Below are 21,959 nucleotides of genomic sequence, written 5' to 3'. Positions count from 1 at the left end.
TACAAAAGATTTCTTTATGATTCAATGTAGTGATTTTGAAGAATTAGTCAATTATATATTCACATACATGCCTGACTTTGTTGTTTTGGTATTTGTAAACAATTTGGCTTCTGTACGTACTCCATTTTTAGTTATGCATTTAAAGATATCTTGCTAAAATGAATTTACCTGATCATATATATCAAACACAGTATTTCATGCATTGATTTTTATTAAACAAAATTATTTTAGCTTTTAAAAAGCATTAGGATTATGAAGCTCCCATTTTGTTCCACCTTACAGAAATTATTAAAAATCAAAAGATCTTAAAAAATATTGAACAAAACATATAAACATACACGTATCACATCAACAAAAGCCTCTCCTATCATTTTAATCTCACACATTTCTGTTATTATGAATAATAAATCATAAATATTAATTTAGTGAATATAACAAAAAAATCAGTGACATATTATTAAAATCTCACTTTATGGCCTTACAAGTCTGCTAAATGTTTCATAGGAATAGTAATCTACATATTTTTTATTCTTATTTCATTTATTTACTTATTTATTTATTTATTTATTTATTATATAAAATAAGGGGTGTCTTTAAATGGGGTGATGAAATGAACAGAAAGTTTTCCAAAGAAGAAATCCAAATGGCTGAGAGGCACATGAGAAAATGTTCAACATCACTAATCATCAGGGAGATGCAGATCAAAACAACAATGAGATATCATCTCACACGACAGAGACTGGCCCACATCCCAAAAAACAAAAGCAACCGGTGTTGGCGTGGATGTGGGGAGAAAGGGACTCTCCTTCAATGCTGGTGGGAATGCCGACTGGTTCAGCCCTTTGGAAAACAATATGGACGATTCTCAAAAAGTTAGAAATTGAGCTCCCATTTGACCCAGCAATACCACTCCTGGGAATATTTCCCGGAGAGGCAAAAAGGTATAGTAGAGATGACATCTGCATTTCCATGTTCATTGCCGCTCTGTTTACAATAGCCACAATATGGAAAAAACCAGAGTGCCCGAAAACAGATGATTGGCTAAAGAAACTCTGATATATTTACACAATGGAATACTATGTAGCTGTCAGAAAACATGAAGTCATGAAATTTGCATATAATTGGATCAACGTGGAAAGTAACATGCTGAGTGAAATGAGTCAGAAAGAAAGAGACAGATATAGAAAGATCGCACTCATATGTGGACTATAAAGTAGCTGAGAGGTACAAGCTTACAATGTTGCGATTCTTGGCAGACATTTCTCTGGACTTAGTTACTAAAATACTAAAATACAGAAATCCAAAACTATGCTGCTGCTAGTGTGGCCTCCTGACCTCATATCTCTTTATTCTCAGCAATGGAAAACAAATTACCAAATGCTTTCTTTTCAGCAGATCGAATTTAGGAGGTAGAAACTCCAAATCAATAATAGTGAACTTTTTTGTTGAAATATTGAATGTAATCAAAGTAAAGTGAAAGTAAAGTGAAATTTACCAGTTACACATGCTGGTTGGGGGGCTGGAGAGGTGGGGGGAAAGGAGGAAGTATATCGTGATTCTTGGTGGTGGAATATGTGCTCTGGTGAAGGGATGGGTGTTTGAGCATTGTATAACTGAGACTTAAACCTGAAAGCTTTGTAACTTTCCACGTGGTGATTCAATAAAAGAATTTAAAAAATAAAATAAATGTATATAGGAATGAAAAAAAAAAATAAACTCCTCTAAATTCAAATCTAAGATTTCCTGTTGAAATTTCAGGTGATACTTCAGTAGGGAACCTAGCTTTTTCCACTCTTGCTTTTCATTCTGGGCTTTCACAGGTCAGTCTGTCCAGACCACAGGCAGGCTGTATTAAAGGATTATGTGCAATGTTTAAACTTATTAAAGATCAAAGGTTGAAAGTAATATAAGTATGTGGTGGAGTCTTCTCCAGGCCTCTGTTCAGTGCGCTCACTCAACCAGCAAGGGGCCACTGCTCAGGGTCTTGAGGACAGGGCCAAGTTTCCCTCCAAGTAAGGGGAGGGGTCTGAGGGAAAAGAGCAAACCTTGCCACCACATCCTCCAAGGAAAGAGAATAAAGCACAGAAGCACAGTGTGGGTCCTGTAAAGCGGAATCCACTGTACTGAGTGACATCAAGCCTTAATATAGGTTGAGGAGGTGGTGGGAGTATGCAACTGGTCACCTACACAGGATGATCGGAGCAAACATGTTTTCTGTAGATAGGGCGACACCTTCACAGCATATTTGCCAGAAACATCCTGCCCCAGGTAACTTTGAACTGTGATATGCATTGTAACAGGCTGCACTCAAAGCAGACCAGAGGTATTTCTCTCCCAACACATCTGCCTGCTGAGCCCAGGAGTTAGTATAGCCCTTCAAAGCCCACCAAAAGGGGCTTTTCTCCCAACAGTATGAATTAATCTTGCATATCAGTTAAACTATTTTATCTGATATCTCAATTGATAATTTAATTGACTGGTTTAACAGACAACATCATCTCTATGAAAATTTGAATAAACAGTTTTGTTCCGTAGATAATCTTTCATTTGCTGAGGAGGCAAATATTGGCCATTGACTCAATTGCCAGCTTCTTAGGCAGAATATTATTAAAAATCTTAAAAATAAATATTTAAGGTTTTATCAAAAATATTTAAAGCAATTGTCTTTGCCTGTTTGCTATCAATGTTATTTCTAATGTTTTTTTTTATCCCGAGCAAGTAATATTGCATCAGATTAAAATAATTAAACTTAAAATGTGTTCTTTCATGATGCACATGTTTAAATCTTTAAGAAAGTAATAACTTAGTTTTTTGCTTGTTAACCTGCAAAATAACTATTCCTCAAGTTTCCCCGCCCACAGTGACTCTGCTAGAATCTTGGTCACACCCTTTATTAACTGCTACATGTAGTCAGGACAGAGCACAGCCTGCCACTAAGCAGCTCCGAGATGAGACGCCAAAGAGAAAACGACCCACAACTGAATTTGCAATCAAGAAGACAGTTAAGGAAAGGTAAGCGCGCTAATAACTTCATTTCAGTAACAAACTAATAGCAAATAAGTCTGGAAATCAATCTTGAAAATGAACCTGTAAAGGCCTAACAAGTATTCTCAGAGCAAAGGGAAAGCGCTGAATAGACATTTGACTGTCTCCAGTGAACAGTTGGGTGTGGGGGTGCAGGAAGAACAGAGAATGAGGCTTATATACTTTTCATTGGTGGAATGAAAACTTGAAGAAGTTGGACTATGGTATTCTAATATGAAATCTGAGGACGAATTTTACTCATGCATTGAAATTTGAAGACTAATTTAAAAAAAATCTCTTGGAACATTATATTTCTTGAAAATGCAATGGTATTTCCTATAGTAGCTTACAATTTTCCCTAGTGGTCTGGTCAATACAATGCCTGTGCTCGTCGATTCTTTTGGAAATAATGATATGATTACCAACATTTCTCCTTTCTGTGTTTCCATCACTCTTCCTGCAGGTTTCCCCTTCCCTCCAGAACAGCTGATTGCTGAGGTCCTGGGAATTACCTGCTTGGTCTTGATGTCTAGCCTTGTGAAAACCATAATCCTTATTTCCTGTAAGAATATGTTTAAGGAGTCTGGGGTATGACTCAATGGGTGGGAGGCAGAACTAGCCCCTGAGAATAATTATGTGTGCTGTCAAATTAAAAATTAAAAAACAGAATTGAAAATTTTCAAGAAAAGTATTCAATTTAATAATGATCAATGCCTATAATTATATACATTTATAATATTATGAAAATGACTTATTATTACATGTGAATTTAAACATATGGACTATTCTAAATATAGTAAAAATATAAAAATAAAAAAGCACATTTAGGGGCTGGAGCGATAAGACATCGGGTAAGGCATTTGACTTGCAGGTAGCACTACCTGTGTTCAATTGTCGGCATCCCATATGGTCCCCCCAGCACTGCCAGGAGTAATTCCTGAGTTCAGAGCCAGGAGTAATCCTGGGGCATTGCTGTGTATGAACCAAAAACCAAAAAAAAGCACATTTATTAAATTAATGTATAATTGTCATCACATAAATATTTTATTGCAATTTACACTTGTATTAAAATTATAGTAGTTGAGCTACTGCAGAGATGTGATATACGTTAACTTATTTCATAAATAAAAGAAATGTAATAAAAGAGTTAAATGTCTCATTGAGAAATCCATATTCATTTTGAGATATTTAAACAAAATATTTATGAAATATTATGAATGGTCATATTTTCCCCCCCACAGTTATGAAATAGTCTGTCAAGTCTTCAACATTATTATTTCACAGTTTGCAAATTTTATTGTAGGTAATTTAAACTTAAAATAACATAATTGATATCAAATTAAAGAACTATACTTACATCTATTTTTCAAAATAATCTGGCAGGTGAACCAGGACCAACAATCACCAGCTGCCCTGCTGCTGAGAAATTATGTTTCCAAAATCTCTTGATGTTGATTCTGTATGTAGAGCAAGGGCGCTGCCCTACGTGTGCTGGTCACGGCAGGAGCCCTCTTTAAAAATACATTTTTATAGAATTACTTTCCAATTTTCTAGATACTGAAATTGAAATACCAGAGTCGAATAATGCATCATTAGTGACACGGACTCAGAAAGGTATATAATGATCTTCAAAATTTTAATCACTGTGTCACTGTCATTTCCTTGCTGATCAATTTGCTCAAGCAGGCACCAGTAAAGTGCCTGCCTGTGAGACTTATTGCTACTGTTTTTTGGCACATTGAATGTGCCACAGGTGGCTTGCCAGGCTCTGCCATGCGGGTGAGACACTCTCAGTAGCTTGCCAGGCTCTCTGAGAGGGGCGGAGGAACTGAACACTGGTCGGCCTTGTGCAAGGCAAAGGCCTTATCCGCTGTGCTATCGCTCTAGCCTTGAAATTCTAATAATACGATTTATGTTTTTTTGTTTTTTCCAAGATTACATAATATTAAAGAGCATAAGGAACAGATCTCTCATTTTAATGCAACTATATGTAGACTAGTGTGAATCGATTATTTTGAATTTATAATAAGAATAAAGAGTACTGTAGAGAATATTTTATATATTTATACTTTATAATCAAAACATGCTTTAGTATAATAAAAAACTTATTAGAAAATGTAAATAATTTTTTGAACTTCATTAATCAAAATACAGAGAGAGCTGTGACTTCATTTCTTTAAGTTTTAAAAATATTTTTGCACTCAAACTTAATTCTTCTGTTGTTTTCCTTAGAAAAATTAATTTTATCAGAACACTCCATGCTGGAGTCACCTGCATAATTTGTCTTCCTCTTACTTTAAAGTACTCTGCTCTGGATCACCCAGAATGTGAAATTCAGAGTCTGAATTTTCTTTACTTTTTTTGGCTTCTCAGATTTGCTTTATTTTTCTTCTCTCTGTGTCTCTCTTCCCTTCTTTCTGCTCTTCTCTCTCTGTCCATATTCTTCTTATTAGTACTCTTATTAGTACCCTCCCTCAATAATACTATTTTACTTTGCATGCAGTTTTATTTCGTGCTATTTTAAACTTTAACAATACAAAAAATTTCACCTAAGAAACTAATGTTATTGTGATGTACTGGAATAAATTTAAATTTACAAGTTTTTCTAAATTTTCATCTAGCTACCCAGAACCTAAAGCAGAATAATTCCTCCAGAATTTTTACAACGAGGATCCAGAAAGAAGGTATATACTGATTTTCAGTTTTGATACTACATTTCATAATTTGTATGTCATGGGATAAGTAGAAATGCTAATCAATTTAAGAGGAAACATCATTAAAAAATAAAATAAATGTTCATAAAAGTAATTGGTATGCAATAACATATAAAAAGTAACTTCTTTGTTATAAATTTTTTACCAATTTTGGCTGAAATATTTTATACCTAAAAATGATGGTGAATAAGTTATTCAACCTTACAAATTATTTATTTGTGACTAATGTAAATATACGAAGTGGGAATTTTTAGTGCTGTATTTGTCTTATATCAACATTTAAATTAAGGGATGAGAACTGACCCTTACTGGGAGTGTTTGCATGAGACTTGTGCATTGATGTATCACATCCTGACAGTGCACAGTATGTAATATACATGCATGTTTTTAACTATGCGCGTGTAGCAGATCCATCTGATGTTTGTAATTCAACTTTTCTATTAATAGCTGAAAATAACTCTCTGGTGCCTCATTGTGCTCACTGTCCTCCTGAGGGATTTACATACTCCAACAATTGCTATTATATAAATCACGGGAAAATGTCATGGCATGAGAGTGTGGTGGCCTGTGCTTCTCGCCGGTCTCGCCTGCTTTATATAGAGAGTGAAGAAGAACTGGTAAGAGTTTAACGTGACAACCACATTACAAAAGACATTTCAACTAATACTTATTCATTTTTACATATTTTTACTGTATATTTTATATACTCTACATCTGGACTTTTAATATTTCAGTCCTGCAATTTTCTTTCATGTCATAATGTACATTTGATTTTTCATTCTTACTTTTTTCTAGAAAGACATGTTTTCACTATTGTTTTTTAATTTTTTCTTCCATTTAAACTAATTAAAGATTACAATGTTTGCTTATATTACAGCTAGTGATAGCCATTTAAGTGGATTTAGTTAGCTTCAAATGAATCAAGTGTTATTGTGTGCTCTTAAATGCAATAAGAAATTGGCATATTTTTCAGTTTGCCAGTGACATAAAAACATTCCATGTTTCAAAGGCCGTTCTGTCAGTCCTTAACATCTCTTAATGTCTTTTCCTTGTCATTAAATAGAGTCCTGTATTAAGATTTTACCAGATTTTATGCATTTTAATCTCCTTGTTATTCTATTCAATTATAAATAAGATTTCTTTTTGAATTTTCATTTATGTAATTGTCTATGCTCATGAATGATTCTAAGAATTTAATGAAGTCTTTAAGAGTTTTGATAAATACTATCACAAAATATGCACAAAGTAATGGATTGTAGGCTTATTAGAGGCGGAGATTCTGGTGATACCCAGTGGTGTTCAGGGGTTATTCCTTGCTCTGTGCTCAGGGATCACCCCTAGCTGAGCTTGGGGACCTTTGTGATGCTGGATATCTAAGAGCATCCACTGCTTTACAAGCAAATGCCTTAAACCCTCTCACCTGACTTGAATTCTTATTACTTTTTTCTTGTTTTATTATGTGCTTTCTACTTGATCTGACTAGTACTTCTAATATTCAACTGAACAAAAGTGGTACTAATAGATGTTTTACCTTGTTCCCAATTTTACTGTAAAAGCTTATATTCAATAAAAAATGGGGGCCAGAGAGATAGTACTTGGATTGCAGTTAAGTCATGCACGTGTACTGCCCAGGTTCAACCCCGTGGTTAACCCAGTATTGAAGGGTTCAGGTTCAGCCTCTAGGGCTCTGGGCACTGGATAATTTTTGATCCCACAGAACCTGAGCAATATCACAGCAGCAGGCTCTCGCTGACCTGCCTAATCTACTTGGCTGAGCACAGTTGAAAGGGGCCTTCGGGATTCCTGTCCAAATCTTGGGGTTCCCCACCAAAAATAAGTAACAAAATAAAACATTTTTATTGTGACAATGTTGATTTATACAACATATTAGACTTATAAATAACATTATATCTGACATTATATACAAAATTATAATAGACTGTTTTCCAAATGTTTAGACACATTTGGAATACATTACTGTCACACCACACCCTTCACCCCCAGGCCAATGTAGGTCCAGCACAATCCATTAGACATTTTCACCAAATCCCTCCCATGTGGCCATCTAAATTTTCATTGTTCTTCTTTAGGAAGCCTTTCTGTTTATATATGATTTTATTATAAATATACATGGATCTGTTTTTTTTTTTCACTTTTAGGAATGGTTGCTTCAGTGTTGGTATTTGAATTAAATTTACATATTGTATGTACATTAGGAAAATTATAATTTTCTTAAAAAATAAACATACAACCATATAAAATTCATTGTTACAACTCTAATATAGATTATTCAAAGTGTTTATAGATATGCAAATGTGCACAGGCTTATTCATTTAATCGTGTTTGTATTTAGCGTGTTTTTCCAGAAAAATCTCTTTACTTTTAAACACTGTTGATGACATTAACTATGTATGTCTTTTGATTACTTCTAGATATATCCCTTCTATCAATATTTTCTTTGTTTTTTTATATAAATATATATGTTTTATGACATTGGGGTTGAATCCACAACTTTATATTTATAGAACATGAGGATCCTACATCTTTAACTATATTCCTGATGTTACCATTCTCCAAAAATTAACATATTGGTGATGATCTTTTCAAATTTTCGAATGCCTTCACAACATTATCAAGAGTAATGTATAAACTTTATTAGTCAGAGAGAGAGACAGAGAGCCAGAGACAGAGAGCTAGAGAGCCAGAGAGAGAGAGAGAGAGAGAAAGAGAGAGAGAGAGAGAGAGGGAATGGCTGCCCTGAGCCACCTCTTCTGTAGTTTGGTGTTGGGAAGCAGCAAGTCTAGCTCCTCTGTTGGGTCATCTATAGTAGTGTTTTCCATATCTGTTGTTTCATAACTCTGGAGAAAACTTTTTGTCTTTCTCTTTCAAAGTCCTTTAACTTTTACATTAGAATTTTAGTAAAAAATGTTATTAGCAGGAACGAACTTAGAGAAATAAGTATGGCAGCTTGAACAGATTGCTGTTTCAGTGAAGAGGCATTGTTCTTTGCTTATCTTGGCTTAGAGAGCAGTTGGCTTAGAGATAGAACAGGGGTAAGGTATGGCCTTATGACCTTGAGGAAACTAACCCTAGTTTGACCTCTGATACCATATATGTCCCCTGGTACCACCAGGAGTGATCCCTGAACACAACTAGATGTAGCCCCAAAATAAATAATTTTGGATATCCAGTTATCATTTTCTGACTGCCAACCAGTTATGAAATCTTTTGTTAGTTTCCTTATAAAAGCAAACTCAAAGTAAAAATGTAACGTTACAATTTACAGTTACATCTCTTTCTCGGAGAGCCAGGTAAGATACCGAAACTATCTTGCCCACAAGGCAGAGCCTGGCAAGCTACCCATGGCGTATTTGATATGCCAAAAACAGTAACAACAAGTCTCGCAATGCAGATGTTACTGGTGCCCGCTTGAGCAAATGGATGAGCAAAGAGATGACGTGACAATTAATTGGTTTCAAGGTCTGGGGAAATGATCAACATAAATAAATTATGTGCACTTCTTTTTCCTTGTTAAATAAGAAACAGACCCAAGCCACTAATTTTTCATATCCAGAAATTTAAGTCAGAAGCAAAATAGTAATACAATTTTAGGCAATTTGAAAATCATTAATTTCTATTTTTGTTAAGTTGAAATGTAGCAATGCCTTTTCACTTTTAAATTAAGAATCTTTGAAAAAATATCTACTTGCATCTTTTAAATAATAAAATTTCTCATAATGAACACTATATATTTTCAAATAGAAATTTCTGGTCTCCATATTATCTCCAAGTTGGGTTGGAATATTTCGTAACAGCAAACATCATCCATGGATGTCAATAAATGGTTCAACTTCCAAACTAAAGTAAGTTTTTTGTTTGCTTTAAATATTTGAAATGTATAAAGAAAATATAAGATTTATAATAATCTTAACTTGTTAATTTATAGCATGAAGAAAATATTGTTAGATAGCATTTTTTCATATGAAAATTAAAATATGCAGTGGTTAGATTTTGAATCCAAATTTTTTGTAAATTTTCTTTTCTCCATTTTCAATACATTAGTTACTTCCTTTACATAGGAAATGTTATTGATTAGTGGGTTGCCTGCTAAAAAAGTGCTAACATATTTATGCATATTTTTCCATTATAGGATTAAAGACAATTCAGCTGGAGAATCTAACTGTGTTATTGTATTCTCAGATGGCCTCCATGCAGAGATTTGCACATATCCAAGTTCTTATTATTGCAAGCATAAACTTCAGAATTAGTACAGCTACATATGAATTCTGTTGAATAAATTAATAATCTTAAAGAGACTAGCTCATTTTGCATGTAATAATGACCTTACCAAATAAAATTGAAGTGTACAAAAGTAAAGTTTTAGTAATTAGTGTAAAGTTTCTATATGTACCTTTCCTATTTCATGGAAATTGTTTCTATATTTTATCCCAAATATGAGGCTTATTGAATTTTTGTCATACTTAAAGATATTTACATTTTTCTTCAATAGAAGTATATTCTCATTATTCTACTAGATGATATAATTCTATAATTGGTGGTAATTTTCATTGTTTTAGTTTAGATTGGAGTAACAAATATTTTCCATTTTGTGTTTGTAAACTAATGGTAAAATTAGTTTACCATTAATTCTAAAATAAACTGCAGTGAGTGGATGTACTATTTTTGTATTTAAAATTGGTGTGTATCTGGGGGCTGGAGCAATAGCACAGCGGGTAGGCTGTTTGCCTTGCACACGACCAACCTGGGTTCTATTCCCAGCATTTCATAACCATATCCCCCTGAACCCCTGAGCACGGCCAGGAGTAATTGCTGAGTGCATGAGCCAGGACAACCCCTGTTCTTCATCAGGTGTGACCCAAAAACAAAAACAAAAAAACAAAATTGCTGTGTATCTATATTTATTTGAGATATTTTCTTAACACAATATCACAGATTAGAGTAAGTTTTTATTTATAACTATGTACTTAGGTTTTTATCAAGGTGACATAAGGAAGCTACATAAGGTAGAGCGATAGCACAGCAGGTAGAGGGTTTGCCATACACGTGTCTGACCCAGGTTTGATTCCTCTGCCCCTCTCGGAGAGCCCGGGAAGCTACTGAGAGTATCCCACCCACACGGCAGAGCCCGGCAAGCTACTCGTGGCCTATTCGATATGCCAAAAACAGTAACAACAAGTCTCACGATGGAGTCATTATGGTGCCCACTCAAGCAAATTGATGAAAATGGGATGAAAGTGCTATACAGTGCTGTACATAAGGAAGCATTTGCTTATTGTATCACCAGAAGATAATTGTATGATAGGACTCACACTCACACAGACACATCTATATTATTGACGTATTGACATATAGATATCTATGTCTATACCTATATCATATATATGCCTATATCATTGAAGGGTACTCATAATATATATTCGCAGGAATTAAAGTACTCCAGCCGTGCTCAGGGGTCATTCCTAGCAATGATCTGGGGAACATATGAAGTGCTGAAGATCAAGCAGGATCCAACTGAAAGGAAGATAGCACTCACCATGTATATTTTATGGGTTTGTTTGGTGTCAAATTGGACAGTGCTAAGGACTCTGTGCCTATTTCTTGTACTGCATTTTTGTAATTTTCATTTTCTAAGATTTTCAGTTTTTTTGCTGTAGACATTAAAATATATTCATAATTTTGCATTATTACCTGTTTATGTGCATAAAAAGCATCACAATTGAAAATGAAGCTTTTTGTCTTTCCAATGTTCTCAAAAGTCATTTTTAGCATTATTCGGTATTATCATGAAAACATCTTGGCTCTGGTGCTCCCTAACTGCCATTCTGATGTTTCTAGTAATTATCAGTTTCTTCCTTCTACTTCCTTTGCTACTTCTTTTTCCCCAAACCTGGACTGTTAAGCCACATCCAAGGTGTTCAAGAGCCATTTCTGGCACTGTGCTTGTGGATCATTCTTGGCAATTGCAGGGGGTCACATTTGGTTCTAAGGATAGAACCTGGGTCTGCCTGTCCCTCATCCTTACACTCTGTGCTTGCTCTCTGACCCTTTACTTTCCTTGCATTGCCCCTAATTTAGCCTTCCAGTTTTCTTTTGTATAGTTTATTTCTCTCTCTCTCTTTATCTCTGTATCTCTCTCTCTTTATCTCTGTATCTCTCTATCTTTATCTCTCTCTCTTTCTCCCTCTCTCTCTTTCTCCTTCTCTCTCTCATTTCTTGAGCTCTTTTTGCTTTTTTACTTTCTATTCTCTCCTTTTTCCCTTCCTATTTATGTCTGTACATAATAGACTTAATTTCATAATTTTCTTTCCATTTATACGTAATGTGAAAGTTCTTTCTGTCCATTTAACCTTAATTGCTGAGTTAATTAGGGATGTATTAGTGAATTTTAAGCCACAAAATAGTATTCATGTATTTGGTATTCCCTGCACTTTTAGGTAAACTCCTGTTAGAAAAATTTCTGTAAACTAGGAATGTCCTACATTTCTCTTGAATATGACTTCTGTGATTGAGTAACCACTCTTAATTTTTATTTTATTTATTTTTGCTTTAGGGTAAAACCTGGTGGTGTTCAGGATTTTCTCCTCACTTTGTGCTTGGGAGCACTCCTGGCAGTGCTCAGGGAGTCATACCAGATTAGCCAAGTCTAAGGCAAGCTCCCCACCCTCAGGGTTACTGCTCTGGCCCCTTTTAATTCCCCCACCCCTTTTTATTGATCCACCATGAGGTACAGTAACAGAGCTTTCATGTTTGAATTTAGACAAAATCTAAATTCATATAATTATCAAACACCCATCCCTTCACCAGTGCATGTTTTTTGCCACCAAAGTCCCCAGTATCCCCACCCACACCACGCCCATTCCACACCTACCCCTGCCTGCATGGCAGACAATTTGCACAATACTCTTTCTCTAAGTTGGTCACCTTTGATATTTGAGCCCAGTCCCACCACCCCTCATACCTGCCAAAAATGCAATGCTAGTCAATGTGTTTTGTATTGCTTGTTATGGATACAATACAATGTCACGTGGCTGCAAGAGCGGCTTGGAGCTCTAGGAATTCTAAACTTTTCATAATTAGGGTCTGGAGATATCGCTGCAGCAAGTTGCTAGGGTCCAAGATTCATTTGTGTGTCTCTGGATCCTGACCGTGTGGGAGCTTAAGCAGATGGTGGCTGTGTGTGGGCAGCGTCTCAGAGTCCCATGGGAGGTGGGAAGGAGAAGTACGACTCTTCCGCTGTCTCGTGAGGTCTGGCATTTCCAACCACCACGACCTGTACCTGGAGCTTTTTGCCGAGTTCTAGAAGATGGCAGCCACTGGGATTCCTAGGCGGCAGGCGAGGGATGGCACCTGCACCCAGCTGGAGTGGCCCTAACTGGAGTGGCCCCGTGTAAATGGCCTATTGCAAAAGTGGTGGCCCCCTTTAATTTTAAATTTTATTTAATTAACTTAACATGAACTTTAATGTCTACATTACAGGTGATCTTGTCTAGCGTCTGCTGGAGGAACATCACAGTTCAATAATGTCATAGTATTATAAGAATTATGAATTTATACTGCATCTAAAATGTATGTGAACATAAAAGTTTATCTTATTTGTGTATTTATCGTATGTGTAGAATCATTTCTTACGTGTTATGATTTGGCGCATTATTTATGTGTATACAGTACAGATTTGTGTGTGAATAAAAATCTATCCTGGTGGATCACCTTGTTTTATAAGCAGTGAAAATTGTTGAATTCTCTATTTCAGATTTTTATTTCTTACTTTTGCAACTCTGCTATATTATTTTCACAGGCTCTCATAAACCATTGAAAATCAATTACAGCTGCACACATCATCATGAAACCATCATTTTTGCAACATTGATTCAATTGATTTGTTTTTTAAATATATTCTTTCATGTTTTAAACTTTATCACTCTATGTATTTATTATATATGTCTCTGTGATAAAAATACATCTATATAGATATTGCCATTGAATGTAAATTATTTTCCAATCATATTTATTTTGCAAATAAATATTTTATTTATTTCATTTTTATTTATTTTTGAAAAATGTCGATAGATTAATTTTACATATAAGTCACTATTTTGATTGAATACTACTACTTCTTTGAACTTGGTTTTAGTTTCTCCACAACATCTATTTTTAGTGCCACATACATTATGTGCTAATTTAATGTTAGATTTCCAAAATATTCATTTTTATGGTCACTAGGTATTGCCATTATCATAAAAAAGTTATGTGCATTTACTGATATCATAAGTAAATAATCATCAATTATTTAAAAATAGTTATTATTTTACTTTTTAAGTAGCTGCATATATTTAAAAAACATGTTTTAAAAACCATGTATTTACAGGTAACAAAATGTATTGTTTAAGTAACAGTACTTAAGTAAAAAAAACAAAGTGATAAATGAGTGTTAAATTTTAAATATTTCAATTTAAAAGGGCATTATTATTGAGCATGACCCTATTTGGTGAATTGGTGGATGACTTTTATAGTTTGATAATATGATTAATCAGAAGTGAAAAACTATCATTTAATTTTTAAATGCTGTAACACCTGTCACTTCACCCAGTGTATATTTCACATCACCAATGTCCCCAATTTCCCTTCTTTCATGCCAGGCCAGTTTACCTTTACAGCAGACACTTTTCTTCTCTTTTACTCTCCTTTTAACTTAATAAAAATGGAGTCATTGGAAAAATGCATATGCTGAGCCATTTTCCATTGACAGAAGCTTTACAATAAGTACAGATTCTTAAAATAAAGCAAGAAATTTTGTGAAATTTCCTAGTTTTTATAAAGATAAAGCTAGATTTTGTCTAAATTCAGTCTCCAAATGAGTGGTTTAGAAGTGAATTTCCACAGGAATGATACAAAACGGGAAATCACTAAAAGAATTCCTCTAGGAATAGGTATAAACTAGACCACAAGATTTATTGATCTATTTCTTTTGATGTCATTGTGTCTTTTGATTTGTGATTTAAGGGTCTACTTTTCGGGGCCAAATGACAGTTGATTGAGTCGGGCCCTTGCATATGGCTGACTCAGATTTGGTCTCTGCTACTACTTGTGGTTCCCCAATCCCAGCCAGGAGTGACCCTTATCATAGAGCCCGGAGAAATTAGCCAGGTATAATAACAAAACAACCCCTACCCCTCACCCCCACTCTCAATCTGCTATTCCTATAGAGCTGAAAGATAGGGCACCTGCCATGTATCTGGCCCCTCCAATTTCCCTCCCTAACATCCCATACAGACCCCCAAGCACCCGCAGGAATGATGCCAAAGAACAGGAATAAACACTGAGCACTGCAGAATGTGCCCAAACCAAAACAAACACAAAATCAAAAGCTACTTTTCTGTTTGTCCAACATTTTATTAAGTGATATTTTAAAAATAGTATCTTGGATGGGTGCAAGTAATAGAACAGTGAGTAGGGAGATTGTTCTTCACAGTTGACCCTGGTTTGATCCTGGCACCACATATGGCCCTTTGAGCACTTTGAATAGTCATCCATGAGCACCGAGTCAGAAGTAAACCCTGAGTACTGCTGAGTGTGCCCTCCCTGCTTTAAAATAATTATCTTGGAGCCGAACTGCCTTGTATGAGCCAGGCCCAGGTTTGATCCCTGTACCCCATTTGGTCTGTGTGCTAACCGGTAATGATCCCGGAGCACAGAACCAGAGCACTGCTGGGCAACACCCAAAATCCAAACAAAACATAGATAGATAACAGCATCTTTATTTCTGCCTAAATAAGTTAGACTTTGACTTGTAATATTTCTAATAAACATTCATATAAAGAAAGACAGCTAGTTATCATTAGATAAGAAGTCACTGAATATCGCACTGAGTATTATTTCACATTTAATCAAATTTATGATTTAGTTGAGTACATTTTAAAGCTTTATATTTCCCAAAGACATATTTGAATGTGAAATTGCAAGGTTTTTATAAAAATAAAATTTAATTTTAGAAATATCCAAAACTTGACAGTAGTTAGGAGAACTGACAATTCTTTTGTTGTCACAATAAATTTGAAAATCTAATTAATTAAACATGTAGAAATTCTTCAGAAAATCAGTAGTGTATCAAAAATGAAATATTATTAATGGACCATAATTTTTGAAATATTTTTCTTAGAGTAAATGTGCCATCATGAAAGGATGAGGGAAAGTTGTATTATACCAAAATTTAGAGATTGTATCTAAGTTTTTAGTATTTGTGCAGAGATGAAACAAGTTCAACTGCAAAGGATGGTCAAGTCTATTGTACCCCAACACCTACTGTTACAGGAATAATCTCTCAGAAGCATTTGCCAATGGACAAACTAAATGACAGACTAGAAACTCAGAGTCTCTGTATTATTGAGGCGTGTCTGCTACCAGTTTGAAAATACAAGTCTAAGGGTTTCCTGTTGAAATTTTAAGTGACACTTCAATAATGTGTTACTTTTTTTCACTCATTTTTTCATTGTGAGCTCTCATAGACCAGTCTGTCCAGACCACAGCCAATTTGTCTTTTCACAATGGCAGCCTTTATTTCTGTAGAAGACACTCCACATTTTCTACAACAGAACACTTTTGATTTCTTTTGATTTATTCATGGGTCTCTGTAGAAGAGCTTAAATCGTGGTGCTGAAGTTGGTTCATGGGGTACTGCTAGAGCTTCCAGGAGTATAGGAAAATGGGGGAGGTGCCCATCTCCTCCCTAGGAAAACCTGTAGACCAGTCACAAAACCCCAAACCAACATTTTCAATATGTTATTGACTTGGTGTGGTCTGTCCGGAGATGGTTGAGTCAGGCTAGGGTCATAGTAGCGATTTTGGATTATGGGAGCAAGCAGCTGCCAGGGGCTTGGCCTGGACAGGCACCAGGATGACCTTCCCCTCTAATTTCCACTGGTCTGCTCAGCCTGGAAAGGTTTGAGATTCACTTCGGCTTTTGATCTCTTTCAAGATTTGTTAATCGATCTCTGAAAAAAAGGTTTTCAATAGCTGGGCTGGAGGTGGTTTGTGGGTGTGGCTCCCAGGTACCTAACTTTTGGCTGTTTAATTTCTCAGAAAACTTGGTACCAAGTTGTTGGGGTTCGGCCAGAGACACAGTGGCAATGGGATATCAGGAAGCCTGAGGACACCAAAAGACTGCTGATACACTTGCTCCATAGACACAGGTTGACCTGCTGTCAGTACCATGCTCCCAAATTTTCAATAAATAAAATTTCAGAAAATTCTAAGAACTTGATCAGTAATTTTAGATTGAAAGTGGATAAGTTTTAAAATAAAGTTGACAATGTCATTGATAAAAAGAAAATATAACAATTCTTGAGAATAGTTAGAGATAATTATCTAATTTAATGGGATTATGATATTTGAATTATTTTCATTAAAAATGACATCATGAGGTTGTGAGAAGAAGAGGCTCATAATACCAAAATTTAGCAACTGAGTTCAGATTGGTCATCTACATTGTTCTTTTTTAAGTTATTTTTTATTGCAACTCCATAATTTACTGTTGTTCATAATACTGTTGTTTCAGGAGTAAAGTATTGCCATACTATTCCTACCACTAGTGTGTCCTTCCCTCCACCAATACCCACCACCCAGCCTGATATCTTGCAAGCACAATTAAATTTGCTTTCTATTTTTTGTTACAAGAAAAAGACAAATGGAACTATCAAATTTTAGATCCAATATGAGTCAATTTGTAAAAATTGTTACTTCTCACACTGATATTACTAAGGTCATTGAGGGTCTGTCGTACTGGTTGGTGCTAGTGGTTGCTTGTGTTATTGCTGAGACTTTTTTAGCTTGTTGGGCTTCTATGCAACAGATTTGCCCTATTCAACAGTACTATGAACTACTGAGGTGCTTGGTTGGGCATTCCAGGAGCGAAAAGTCTGGAACAATTTGGCGGCATAGCAGTTTGATGAGATTCAGTTGTGAAACCGAACCGTTTCTAAGTCTGAGAGTATTGGCTACGGCTCCGGGCTACTGAAACTTCTGGAAGAGAAGGGGGGATCCTGCTCATCCCCATTGTGAGAAGGCCCCAATGTTCTCAGCCCAGACAAGACTATTTGGGTAGAATCATTGGTGGTATGATGTTCTCTGGTGATGCTGGGTTGTTTCCCTATTGGCAAGTTGTCTACATTATACTTAATGAGATTTAAGGCTTTAGTTAGTACTTGTTATTGAATGAAAGCAAATTAACAGTCAAGGATGGTCAAGTCTTTTGTAACGGCTTCTTCTTCCATAGCTCTTGTTTCCAAGGTATTTGCCAATAGACAAACTCAGTGACAGACTGGAAGCTCAGAGAACTCTGTAGGGTGGACGTGTGTCTTTAACTCTCTTTAATTCAAATCTAAGGTTTCCTGTTGAAATTTCAAGTGACACTTCAATAAGAAATCTGTTTTTTTTTTTTCACTCTTGCTTTGCATTCTGAGTCTCCAGAGGTCAGTCTGTCCAGACCACAGATGTTTCACACCTTGAAAGTTCTTTTCACACCTGGTCTCTCTGTAGAGGGCACTTCACATCCTGGCCAGCAGAAGGTATTTGTTGCTGCTCTTCTGTCTAGCAATTCATGGAATACTATGAAAACTAGAAATGAAACAACTGAGATGCAATTAATAAATGACCAAATTAAATGGAACATCGGTATCTCTGCCTGAAAGCTCAAGGTGGGAAAGAGATATAAATATAAAATATACAAAAGATTTCTTTATGATTCAATGTAGTGATTTTGAAGAATCAGTCAATTATATATTGACATACTTGCTGACTTTGTTGTTTTGGTATTTGTAAGCAGTTTGGCTTCTGTATGTACTCCATTTTTAGTTATGCCTTTAAAGATATCTTGCTAAAATGAATTTACCTGATCATACATATCAACACAATATTTCATACATTGACTTTTATTAAACCAAATTATTTTAGCTTTTAAAAAGCATTAGGATTATGAAGCTCCCATTATGTTTCACCTAACACAAATTATCAAAAATCAAAAGATCTTAAAAAATATTGAACAAAATATGGCAAACATACATGTATCAGATCAACAAAATGTTCTTCTATCACTTTAATCTCACATATTTCTGTTATTATGAATAAGGAATCATAAATATTAATTTTGTGCATATAACAATTCTGCTAAATGTTTCACAGGAATAGCAATCTACATATCTTTCATTCTTATTTTATTTATATATTTATTTATTCATTCATGTAAAATAAGGTGTGTCTTTAACTCTCCTTTAAATTCAAATCTAAGGATTTCCTATTGAAATTTCAGGTGATACTTCAGTAGGGAACCTAGCTTTTTTCACTCTTGCTTTTCATTCTGGGCCTTCACATGTCAGTCTGTCCAGACCACAGGCAGGCTGTACTAAAGGATAATGTGCAATCTTTAAACTTATTAAAGGTCAAAGGTTGAAAATAATAGAAGTATGTGTTGGGGTCTTCTCCAGGCCTCTGTTCAGCATGCTCACTCACCCAGCAAGGAGCCACTGTTCAGGGTCCTGAGGACAGGGCCAAGTTTCCCTCCAAGTAAGGGGAGGGGTCTGAGGGAAAAGAGCAAACCTTGCCACAGCATCCTCCAAGGAAAGAGAATAAAGCACAGAAGCACAGTGTGGGTCCTGCAAAGTGGAATCCACTATACTGAGAGACATCAAGCCTTAATATAGGTTGAGGAGGTGGTGGGAGTATGCAACTGGTCACCTACACAGGATGATCAGAGCAAACATGTTTTCTGTAGATAGGGCCACACCTTCAAAGCACATTTGCCAGAAACATCCTGCCCCCATGTAACATTGGACTGTGACATGGATTGTAACAGGCTACACTCACAGCAGACCAGAGGTATTTTTCTCCCAACACATCTGCCTGCTGAGCCCAGGAGTTAGTATTGCACTTCAAAACACACCAAAAAGGGCTTTACTCCCAACAATATGAATTAATCTTGTATATCAGTTAAACTATTTTATCTGATATCTCAATTGATAATTTAATTGACTGGTTTAACAGACAACATCATCTCTATGAAAATTTGAATAAACAGTTTTGTCCCGTAGATAATCTTTCATTTGCTGAGGAGTCAAATAATCAATTGCCAGCTTCTTAGGCAGAATATTATTTAAAATCTTAAAAATAAATATTTAAGGTTTTATCAAAAATATTTAAAGCAATTTTCTTTGCTTGTTTGCTATCAATATTATTTCTAATATTTTTCTTTGCATCAAATTAGAATAATTAAACTTAAAATGTGTTCCTTCATGATGCACATGTTTAAATCTTTAAGAAAGCAATAACTTAGTTTTTTGCTTGTTAACCTGCAAAATAACTATTCCTCAAGTTTCCCCGCCCACAGTGACTCTGCTAGAATCTTGGTCACACCCTTTATTAACTGCTACATGTAGTCAGGACAGAGCGCAGGCCTGCCGCTAAGCAGCTCAGAGATGAGACACCAAAGAGAAAACGACCCACAACTGAATTTGCAATCAAGAAGACAGTTAAGGAAAGGTAAGCGCGCTTATAACTTCATTTCAGTAACAAACTAATAGCAAATAAAGCTGGAAATCAATCTTGAAAATGAACCTGTAAAGGCCTAACAAGTATTCTCAGAGCAAAGGAAAAGCGCTGAATAGACATTTGACTGTCTCCAGTGAACTGTTGGGAGTGGGGGTGCAGGAAGAACAGAGAATGAGGCTTATATACTTTTCATTGGTGGAATGAAAACTTGAAGAAGTTGGACTATGGTATTCTAATATGAAATCTGAGGACGAATTTTACTCATGCATTGAAATTTGAAGACTAATTAAAAAAAAATCTCTTGGAACATTATATTTCTTGAAAATGCAATGGTATTTCCTAAAGTAGCTTAGAGTTTTCCTTAGTGGTTTGGTCAATACAATGCCTGTGCTCGTCCATTCTTTTGGAAATAATGATATGATTACCAACATTTCTCCTTTCTGTGTTTCCATCACTCTTCCTGAAGGTTTCCCCTTCCCTCCAGAACAGCTGATTGCTGAGGTCCTGGGAATTACCTGCTTGGTCTTGCTGTCCACCTTCGTGAAAACCATAATCCTTACTTCCTGTAAGAATATGTTTAAGGGGCCTGGGGTATGACTCAATGGGTGGGAGGCAGAACTAGCCCCTGAGAATAATTATGTGTGCTGTCAAATTAAAAATTAAAAAACAGAATTGAAAATTTTCAAGAAAATTGTTCAGTTTAATAATGATCAATGCCTATAAATACATACATTTATAATATCATGAAAATGACTTATTTTTACATGTGAATTTAAACATATGGACTATTCTAAATATAGTAAAAATATAAAAATAAAAATGCACATTTAGGGGCTGGAGCGATAAGACATCGGGTAAGGCATTTGACTTGCAAGTAGTCTACCTGTGTTCAATTGTCGGCATCTCATATGGTCCCCCCAGCACTGCCAGGAGTAATTCCTGAGTGCAGAGCCAGGAGTAATCCCGGGGCATTGCTGGGTATGAACCAAAAATAAAAAAAAAGCACATTTATTAAATTAATGTATAATTGTCATCACATAAATATTTTATTGCAATTTACACTTGTATTAAAATTATAGTAGTAGAGCAACTGCAGATATGATTATATATTAACTTATTTCGTAAATAAAACAAATGTAATAAAAGAGTTAAATGTCTCACTGAGAAATACATATTTATTTTGAGATATTTGAACAAAATATATATGATATATTATGAATGGTCATATTTTCCCCCCACACTTATGAAATAGTCTAAGTCTTCAACATTATTATTTCAAGGTTTGCAAATTTTATTGTAGGTAATTTAAAATTAAAATAACATAATTGATATCAAATTAAAGAACTATACTTACATCTATTATTCAAAATAATCTGGCAGGTGAACCAGGATCAACAATCACCAGCTTCCCTGCTGCTGAAAAATTATGTTTCCAAAATCTCTTGATGTTGATTCTGTATGTAGAGCAAGGGCGCTGCCCTACGTGTGCTGGTCACGGCAGGAGCCCTCTTTAAAAGTAAATTTTTATAGAATTACTTTCCAATTTTCTAGATACTGAAATTGAAATACCAGAGCCGAATAATGCATCATTAGTGACATGGACTCAGAAAGGTATATAATGATCTTTGAAATTCTAATCACTTTGTCACTGTCAACTCGTTGCTC

The 21,959-nt window shown here is 35.3% G+C and overlaps 1 protein-coding gene and 2 non-coding genes across 3 annotated transcripts; 1 reads left to right on the top strand and 2 right to left on the bottom strand.

The window, feature by feature from the left end:
* The first annotated feature begins 2,923 nt into the window (after window positions 1–2,923).
* LOC129399163 (NKG2-C type II integral membrane protein-like) lies at window positions 2,924–10,006 on the top strand. The gene is made up of 5 exons (XM_055118458.1): window positions 2,924–3,012; window positions 3,488–3,586; window positions 6,186–6,355; window positions 9,501–9,601; window positions 9,889–10,006. The coding sequence occupies exons 1-5, from the start codon at window positions 2,949–2,951 to the stop codon at window positions 10,004–10,006; spliced, it is 552 nt and encodes a 183-aa protein (XP_054974433.1). The 5' UTR covers window positions 2,924–2,948.
* On the bottom strand, window positions 4,406–4,539 carry LOC129399228 (U11 spliceosomal RNA). The gene has a single exon (XR_008627003.1). It is a non-coding gene; the product is annotated as a U11 spliceosomal RNA (small nuclear RNA).
* An 11,666-nt stretch (window positions 10,007–21,672) lies between the features above and the next one.
* LOC129399225 (U11 spliceosomal RNA) lies at window positions 21,673–21,806 on the bottom strand. Its single transcript, XR_008627000.1, has one exon. It is a non-coding gene; the product is annotated as a U11 spliceosomal RNA (small nuclear RNA).
* Window positions 21,807–21,959: the final 153 nt, after the last annotated feature.

The sequence above is a fragment of the Sorex araneus genome, chromosome 10 (assembly GCF_027595985.1).
Source record: "Sorex araneus isolate mSorAra2 chromosome 10, mSorAra2.pri, whole genome shotgun sequence".
Classification (NCBI taxonomy): Eukaryota; Metazoa; Chordata; class Mammalia; order Eulipotyphla; family Soricidae; genus Sorex; species Sorex araneus.
The sequence above is the reverse complement of the archived record's forward strand: the minus strand, read 5'-3'. Positions and strand labels throughout refer to the sequence as shown.